This window comes from Physcomitrium patens, chromosome 9, assembly GCF_059467195.1.
Source record: "Physcomitrium patens ecotype Gransden chromosome 9, ASM5946719v1, whole genome shotgun sequence".
Classification (NCBI taxonomy): domain Eukaryota; kingdom Viridiplantae; phylum Streptophyta; class Bryopsida; order Funariales; family Funariaceae; genus Physcomitrium; species Physcomitrium patens.
The window spans coordinates 12,483,467-12,491,772 of NC_143418.1; the positions used below are offsets into that span (position 1 = coordinate 12,483,467).

Sequence of the window (8,306 nt, forward strand, 5' to 3'; positions counted from 1 at the left end):
CTTCATAAAGCTACCTTGAGCTCTAGCGTCGGTTTGCAAGGACAGTCTTTCGCTAATTGAACAAAACCAAATAACTTTCCTGAAGGCGCGGCAGTGCATTTGTCACTTCTTGTGATCCGTCTACCGCTCTCCACAGCACAATGAGAGAAATTTTGCACATTCAGGGTGGACAATGTGGCAATCAAATCGGTGCAAAGTTTTGGGAAGTATGAAATCTTAAGCCCACTTCCGCATCTGTAATAGTACATTACAAAGCAGGAGTGACGTCCTCGTTTTGTCTCCGACATCTGAATTCCTCACAAAGAAGCTAACAGGCCAGAGAAATTGGAATAAGTATTTTTGGTTAGTGTCATTTATTGCTGCTAATTACGCAGCTTGACAAACCAAAGCATATATTGCGTCAATTACCGACGTGGACAATCTTGACTCAGATCGGTTGATCCGTAGGGAACGATCACTCGGTAACTAGAAAGTTTTGCAGTGTTTGCTTCTCCAGTTCTCTTACAACAGGAATAAACACAGGAAGGCTTCGTGATCAGAAATAAGGCCTCATTCAACCTGCTGAAATTAACACACAAATAAACTTGACGCTCCGGCTTGATGCAAAGGGTCCTGTTGCCGGAGAAGCATGATACATTGTGGCTGACATTGACTACAAAACTCTGGATGCTATGTAGGTAATCTGTGACGAACATGGGATTGACCCAACTGGAACTTATCATGGAGACTCCGACTTACAACTCGAACGGGTCAACGTTTACTTCAACGAAGCAAGTGGAGGCCGTTACGTCCCCCGAGCTGTGCTGATGGATCTGGAGCCCGGCACCATGGACAGTGTTCGGTCTGGCCCATATGGCCAGATATTCAGACCTGACAATTTCGTGTTCGGACAGACAGGCGCCGGGAATAACTGGGCGAAAGGACATTACACCGAGGGTGCAGAACTCATCGACTCCGTTCTGGACGTAGTTCGTAAAGAAGCAGAAAGCTGTGATTGCTTGCAAGGTCGACTCCGTCAGCCTCTGAATCTCAAAGGGTGTTGCATGTCTTGAATATGGTACCGCGTTTGGAAGATATTCTTGCTCTCCCAAGCCACCTGTCGAGTCCTTTGGAGGTGTTGGTTTCTGCAGTCGAACAGCTTTGCAGTGTGTGAGAGGTTTAGCTTCGGCTTAAATTGTTCCATCCTTGGTGAAGACAGGTTTTCAAGTATGTCATTCAATGGGAGGCGGCACAGGGTCTGGAATGGGCACTTTGTTGATATCCAAGATTAGGGAGGAGTATCCTGATCGAATGATGGTAACCTTCAGCATTGTGCCGTCGCCGAAGGTGTCGGATACTGTTGTGGAGCCTTACAATGCCACCCTCTCCGTGCATCAGCTCGTGGAAAACGCCGATGAATGCATGTGTCTGGACAATGAAGCGCTCTATGACATTTGTTTCCGAACTCTGAAGCTCACAACACCCACTTGTAAGTGACATCTTCTCTTGAATGCATCCATAATTAAAATTTAAAAAAAGAAAGAAAGAAAGAAAAGAAAAAGCGTGGTAAACTTGATTCGTGAAAATGTGCTTCGAATTTCAAAATCACTTGAAGTGATGATGATGATTTGACCAGTGGTTTCGTTGTGACAGTTGGTGATTTAAATCATCTCATCTCGGCGACCATGAGTGGTGTCACTTGTTGTCTCCGTTTCCCCGGTCAATTGAACTCCGACTTGCGCAAATTGGCTGTAAACCTAGTCCCTTTCCCCCGGCTCCATTTCTTCATGATCGGTTTCGCACCTCTCACTTCGCGAGGCTCCCAACAGTACCGCGCGTTAACAGTCCCCGAGCTCACGCAACAAATGTGGGACGCCAAGAATATGATGTGCGCTGCAGACCCTCGCCATGGCCGCTACTTGACAGCGTCCGCCATGTTTCGGGGACGAATGAGTACCAAAGAAGTTGACGAACAAATGCTAAATGTACAGAACAAGAACTCCTCTTACTTCGTGGAGTGGATACCCAATAATGTGAAGTCAAGTGTTTGTGATATCCCTCCCAAGGGCCTAAAAATGTCCGCAACGTTTATCGGGAATTCCACCGCAATCCAGGTACGACTGACATCCATAACCGATTTGGAAAATTACATATCTCTATCAGTTTGCCGGTGTGGTTCATGCAGGGGCTGCATACTCACGTGACGAATTGTTGTAGTCTAGAGATTTGTTCTTGCTGAAGAGGTGTTGATGAAAGTTGCAGGAAATGTTCAAACGTGTAAGCGAGCAGTTCACGGCCATGTTCCGAAGGAAAGCTTTCTTGCACTGGTACACTGGAGAAGGAATGGACGAGATGGAATTCACGGAAGCTGAAAGCAACATGAATGACCTGGTTTCTGAGTATCAGCAATATCAAGATGCATCGGCAGACGAGGACGGAGAATTCGAGGAAGGCGAGGAAGAAGCTTGTTAGGATGGGCTATCCTTACACACGATATTAGTACATAGTAGCAGTGGTATGTACAGTTCGCACTTTTAGGTAAGGTCTAAGCGAATTCGTAGCCACGTAGTTTTGCACTATGTTATTCCAACACCGGTGGGAGCACAAGCTTTTCTCACACATCAGGTTTAAAGGTAACATCCTTGTTTGTGTACCCTACGAGAAATAGAAACAATGTTACAGCTATCTTTGCCTACGCCATAACCCTGAAACTTACGATTCGTAGAATAGGTCTTACATCATTCATGTATATCATTGATTGACACCGACCTCACGTCCTCAATCGCAATTAGAAATTTAAGACAAAAAGTATCCATAGTAAAGGTAATACCTTAGGAGCAGTCAGCTTCATGAGGAAGCTTTCCTTGAATAACCTGCGCCCATCCAGAAAGAGCATGCATTTCGCAGCTGCGCAAAACAGCGGTAACAAAAATAACGGGAATTCGAAATCATGACGATACAAATCTATCACCCGCTACTTGAGAGGGTACTCTTGGAATGACCGAACGCAGCGTAACATTGAACTGGCGCAACCGTGACGGTGCAGCTCGTTTGCTAGAAACTCGATACACGAGTCAAAATTATGAACAGAAGGTTCGTCTAAACCCGCATAACCAACCCAGTAGAGGCGTCGCTCCAAAGAATGTCATGCACTAATAACCTCTCCTCTCCTCTCCTCTTACCCATAATGTACAAAGGAGACGGTGTGGTGGCAAGAGGCATAACACCCAACATATTTATACAGACTTATCCCTCACTACTAATAAATCTCACGTTGTAGGCCTCCAGTCGGGTGATTCTCGCAATGTCACGTGATCTTTTTTAGGCTATTCAGCTCCCTATTTAATTCTACATAAAACAACTCGACAAGCCACAAAGCAGACGCCCACTACAATATAGCATTACAACTATAGAGTATCGCCAGCATAACCTTGGCTCCAGGCTTTGCTCTAACCCTATGATCTGCCTGGAATGAGAGAACGACATTAATATCTAAACCAGAGTTACTCAACGGCCATGCTTGTATTCCAAGAGCACGCTGTCATGCATCTAAAAGGCAGAAAACTCCTCCACAACGCTAATCACCAATTTCAGAACGAAGCTCTGCTTTGATGGCTCTGCGCAGCTGCAGTGTCAATTCCGCGCCGAAGTCTAGTTTCATCAGGCCCTCGGAGCAAGTTCAAGCAAGAGTACCGCCAGTGTAAGGGTATTTTTGTTGCCATCCACATGGGACCACCGTGAGCATGGCAGTGACAACTAATGCATTCTGCCTGCAGATTCAATGAAAAGATGCCACGGGATGCACTCGTCGGAGAGGCTCAGAATCGTCCAAGGGTGAACCTAAAACCAGCCATCCAGTGAAACGCACAACCGTGAGCAAGGTGCGGCCTCATGCGTTGCCTCCTAGCTTGCCACGCTTGCCTTCCCTCTGCCAGTCATGTGACGAGGCACCTCAGCGCCAAGCTTCAAGATATCAGAACCTGGATTACGCGGGATCTCCGGTCGCTTGTACAAGGGGCTCTTGGAAGCAGACTGCACAGGCATGACGCGCGGCCAGTCCACTTTGTGCGTCACTGACATGATCGACGACCTGTCTGCCTTGCTCTGGGCAGCAACAGTTTCCCCAAGGAAAGAATTCGATCTGGGTGCACTCCCTTCAAAGGAGCGAGGTGAAACAGAATCCAGCCCACCGTCTAGAGAGCATCTGGTCCCTCTCTGGCCGTGCACATCTGCTGCTTTGGACTGATCGGAGAACTCCAGCGTATCTATCGAATCACGTGACAGACTGTCTCCCTTGATCTCGCCCATCGTCTGGGGCGCCAGGTACAGTGGACTAGGCTTACTGCTAGAAGGAGACAATGACCTTGACCATGAATTGCTCTTACTACCGATGGTAGTTTGGGACTGCGGATCCGGCTTCGCCACAGAAGGAGAAGACAATGTCGACTTGGAGGTAGAGACTGGCGCTTCCGGTTTCGGTGAGAAGCCACGTGACATAGGATTACTCATCCCAAGGTTTTGCCTACTGTCCAACGCGGTAGAGTTTTTGGGCGTTGTTTTGGGTGTGTCCACTTTAAATCCCCTGAGGGGTCTACGCCGGCTACCGGACCGCGAGAAAAACCTCCACGGTGATGACTTGCTGCTCGGGTGCGGCACAGGTTGGATTGGAGAAGGAGCGCCCTGGGCGAGGTTACCATCTGGAGTTCGAGGGCCATGATCTATGCCGGTTTGCACTTGTGGATCACTCTTTGCCTCCCGAGTGCTCTTACTCCTCCGCCACCGAGTCTGCGGGACTTCCGTGGAACTCGATGTGTGAGTGAATTTTGACACTAACAACGAGGAAGCCGATCCAGGCGTGATCTTCCCACCGCTGATTGAGTTCCGCTTCAATTCCCCATTAACTCGTCCAGGTTCACTATGCGATGCGTTCTGTAGCTCGTATGCTTTCTCTTTTCTCCCATCTCCAGTCCCCTTCAGCCCATGGAGTTTCCCGTGCTGCTTCTCCCTAACCTTCTTCTCATCAATCTTCCTCTTCTCTTCCGGCTGCCTGTCTGACTTCCACAACGAGGTGAATGCACTTCGGAGCGATGATATCCGGTGCACGGCACCTCCCCAAGTTAGCCTGCCTTTCGACCCCGCAGCATCTTTCAGCTTCCGAGCATCAGATGCGCTTCCATCTTGCGCAGAAAAAGATCCTTTGGGCTTAGATTCCTTTTTACTACGAGTTCGATAGCTCACGTTCGGGTATGTAGGTTGATAGCTCTGCGCATTGTTGTCTCTCTCTCGTGAGAGGTCTGTTATCGAAGTTGATGAATAAGCTCCAGTGTAAGAATCGAGTGGCTCTTGCTGGTATTCGCCTTGGTACGCAGCGAGCTTCTCAAGTGACGTTCGTAAACATTGTGCACAGACACCTTCGCCTTGCTGTCTTGGGTGCCACTTACACCCACGACCAGAATTCCCTCCTCTATCTCCCATTGTTCTAAATCTCCATGTAGCCGGAGCTTCTTCACATTTCTACAGTAGAACAGAATGCCCAAATCCTCTTGCTCAACGATATCAAGTTCTCTGATCTAGGCGTCTAGGTTAATTAAAATCTGCAAAAGCCAAGCCAAGCAAATTATAAATTGAGTAAATCTGTCTCCACTGAAAAGTCATAACATGGCTGTGAATTACAAAATACTTTCTCCAGGGAGACAGCATGAATATAGAATTTTCGTTAAATAGTTACTAGAGCTCAAGGAAAATAATTGTAGGTGTGAAAAAAAAAAGCAAATCACATTGTGTGAAGTGAAAATAAAGAAAAGCTAGCAGCGAGAAAAAACAAAGTCGAATTTCGTAAGAAGTTCCCAAAAATGCAGCGCATTCAGCAGGTCAACCAAACAAAAATAATCAATCCAGAGTTTGAGCAGAGAAGCGGTCTAAACAGACTCTAAAATCGATGCAAACAACGATTTACGAAAATAGGAAGCCCATATCCACCACACTTAACGATCGCTCTAGTATTTGCACAACCCTAAATCCAACAAGTTGGTAGGGCCGGAAGATCGTCGCGATCACCACGGCCGGAGAAGCGTAAGCACGGCCTGCGAAGAATGTTACCATAGACTATCCCCAGTCCTGTGAACTGCCGTAAAAGAAGTTCACCCCACATCACTTCCATGTGCACAGCTCCCGCATATCACAGCTCCACACCTGAAGGTTGGAAGTTGGAAATCCAATATGGGTACTTCTCATCTTCTCAAATTGAACGGAACCCCTTAAATTTCCCTTTGATCCCGTGCATCTCTCCTCATGACAAAGCCCGGATCTACCTATGAGGATCAGGACGCGCAGAATCCAGATTGCACTAAGGCCAAAATTCAGATTTCAAAAATCTCGAATGAGTTGAGAAAAGGCCCTTGGAACTGCTCCAACGCAACTCAACTACCGAGCAGGCAGAATAAGAAGGTTAGGAAACAATAGAACCAGCCAAACACTTCTCCAGATCCACAAAAAAAAACTCCACCTTCGTCCAATCAACACAAATTCCCCAAAGATTCTAAGCATAATTTGTCGGCACTTCACGTACTTGTTGAGCCAAGCACGAACAGATACATTGATCTAATAGATACCTCAGGCGATCCTTGCGTCTCAACCACCTCACTTAGACGACCGTCAACATTCGCCCTGCAGCCGCAGCGCAGTTGATTCCAGCATTCCCAAACCCTAAGCTCGCTGTTGTTCTGCACACTATTTATTACTGCTCACATAGCGAGAAAAAACTTCCTTTGATTCTAAGATGGATGGATGCGAAGTAGAGGTAAGAGAGGGGAATTAAAGACCGGAACACCACACATGCAACCTTGCAACCTCACCTTCGTTTCCGTAAAACCACCGCCATAACGAGCAATGAATCAACTTGTCCTCCAGATTCCTGCTCCCATTATTGACAACTCGTCCCCAAGCCTGATCTACCTAGTGAGATGCTTCCAAAAACACCAACCTCCTGCCTCAACCTCAAACCTCCAACCCCGTCAACGCGAGATCACACGAGTACTACAACCCACGAAGGGATCTGAACACCAGGCAGCAAACTAAACGCCTCCACAAGAACCCTACCACTGCCCATCTTAGGCACGTAAATTGCTAACTTCAGCCTACAGCGGTCCCTCCGAAACATCCAAACGGGAGCGGCCGTTGACCATGAAGCGCCACACCCGACTCTACGTCAAGTTTGAACTCGGGTGCAGCACCAGCACTAACAAACCACCCAAGTGCTCTTTGCTGAAGAACAATCAACCCGTTAACATTCACCCACATTTCGCCAGGCCGAATCCAAGACAGAAAATTGCAAGTTTACACCCCCCCCCCCCAAAAAAAAAATTGTAAATATATATATATATATATATATGACTTAAGCATGGACTAATTCCAATCATGGTCCAAGCGACGACGGTAGACCAGAACTCGGAGCTTCTGTGAAACCCACCCGGAAGACTGGGAGCCGGGTACAATATATTTGATTTTCCTTTCCCTTGTTTCCCTCTCTGATGTGCTAAACAAAGCAAGCCGCTAAATTCTCTCGCTTTCTCGACTCGGTCCACCAGCAGCATCAGCATCCAACTGCTCCCCACCCAAATTCTTCTTGTCTGTTTCCTTTCAACTTCCTGGCCCTGGGTCTTTCCCCCACTGTTGCTACTGCTTCTTCTGCTTCTACTACTCCTACGCGTGCAGCACAATCAGCCTCTTTTTTTCGGGGACGTCGTCTCGGCATCGTCGTTGGAAGGAGGGTTGATGCGCGTGTGTGTGTGTGATGAAGGTGGCAGCCAGCCAGCCGCGGTGGCGATGACGATGTCGATGGTGGACAGTGATTGTGCGCGGCCGCTGGCAATCACCCATGCTGCTGCCTTCCTTGCCTTGGCTCCCTCCCTCCCTCCCTCCCTTTTCATGCGAGTGCGTGTCTGTCTCCCCCCCCCCCCCCCCAACATCCACGCGCTGCAACACTCTTTCTCGCATTTTGCCATTGTTGCTTCGACGTTTGTGTTTTGTTTTGTTTAGTTTTTGTTTGTTTGTTTGTTTTCTTTTTTGTTTTGTTTGTTTTTTTTTTCTTTGCCCCTTTTTACGCCCCTTTAATGTCGCATGTTCATTGAGGGGCTTGCTCTTTCCTGGGAGTTGTGCTAGACATGAGAAAGGAACTTTGTCTTCTGGATAAAAGCAAATAGAGAAGGGGGGGGGGGGGGAAGAAAGAAAAATAAATAACGAAAATAAAAATACTTTAAAGTGGAGACATGGGAGGAGGCGGTTCTACTTGCCAATCTCTTCATGTGTTCGGATACGGTGGGACTAGT

At 47.6% G+C, this 8,306-nt stretch overlaps 2 protein-coding genes across 9 annotated transcripts; one reads left to right on the forward strand and one right to left on the reverse strand.

Moving 5' to 3' along the window:
* LOC112286729 (tubulin beta-1/beta-2 chain) lies at window positions 1-2,664 on the forward strand. 3 transcript variants are annotated; one of them, XM_024528919.3, is made up of 5 exons: window positions 1-206; window positions 678-1,005; window positions 1,199-1,468; window positions 1,633-2,093; window positions 2,236-2,664. In XM_024528919.3, the coding sequence occupies exons 1-5, from the start codon at window positions 141-143 to the stop codon at window positions 2,449-2,451; spliced, it is 1,341 nt and encodes a 446-aa protein (XP_024384687.1). In that variant the 5' UTR covers window positions 1-140; the 3' UTR covers window positions 2,452-2,664. The 3 variants fall into 3 exon arrangements, with proteins under 3 accessions (XP_024384687.1, XP_024384688.1, XP_073392402.1); XM_024528920.3 differs by having other exon boundaries at window positions 2,242-2,664; XM_073536301.2 differs by lacking the exon at window positions 1-206 and adding an exon at window positions 335-461.
* Window positions 2,665-2,992: 328 nt separating this feature from the next.
* On the reverse strand, window positions 2,993-7,901 carry LOC112286728 (uncharacterized). 6 transcript variants are annotated; one of them, XM_024528910.3, is made up of 3 exons: window positions 7,448-7,855; window positions 6,834-7,242; window positions 2,993-5,573 (listed from the first exon to the last, which is right to left on the reverse strand). In XM_024528910.3, the coding sequence occupies exon 3, from the start codon at window positions 5,452-5,454 to the stop codon at window positions 3,883-3,885; it is 1,572 nt and encodes a 523-aa protein (XP_024384678.1). In that variant the 5' UTR covers window positions 5,455-5,573; window positions 6,834-7,242; window positions 7,448-7,855; the 3' UTR covers window positions 2,993-3,882. The 6 variants fall into 6 exon arrangements, with proteins under 6 accessions (XP_024384678.1, XP_024384679.1, XP_024384682.1 ...); XM_024528911.3 differs by having other exon boundaries at window positions 6,834-6,964; window positions 7,448-7,818; XM_024528914.3 differs by lacking the exon at window positions 7,448-7,855 and adding an exon at window positions 6,591-6,693.
* Window positions 7,902-8,306: the final 405 nt, after the last annotated feature.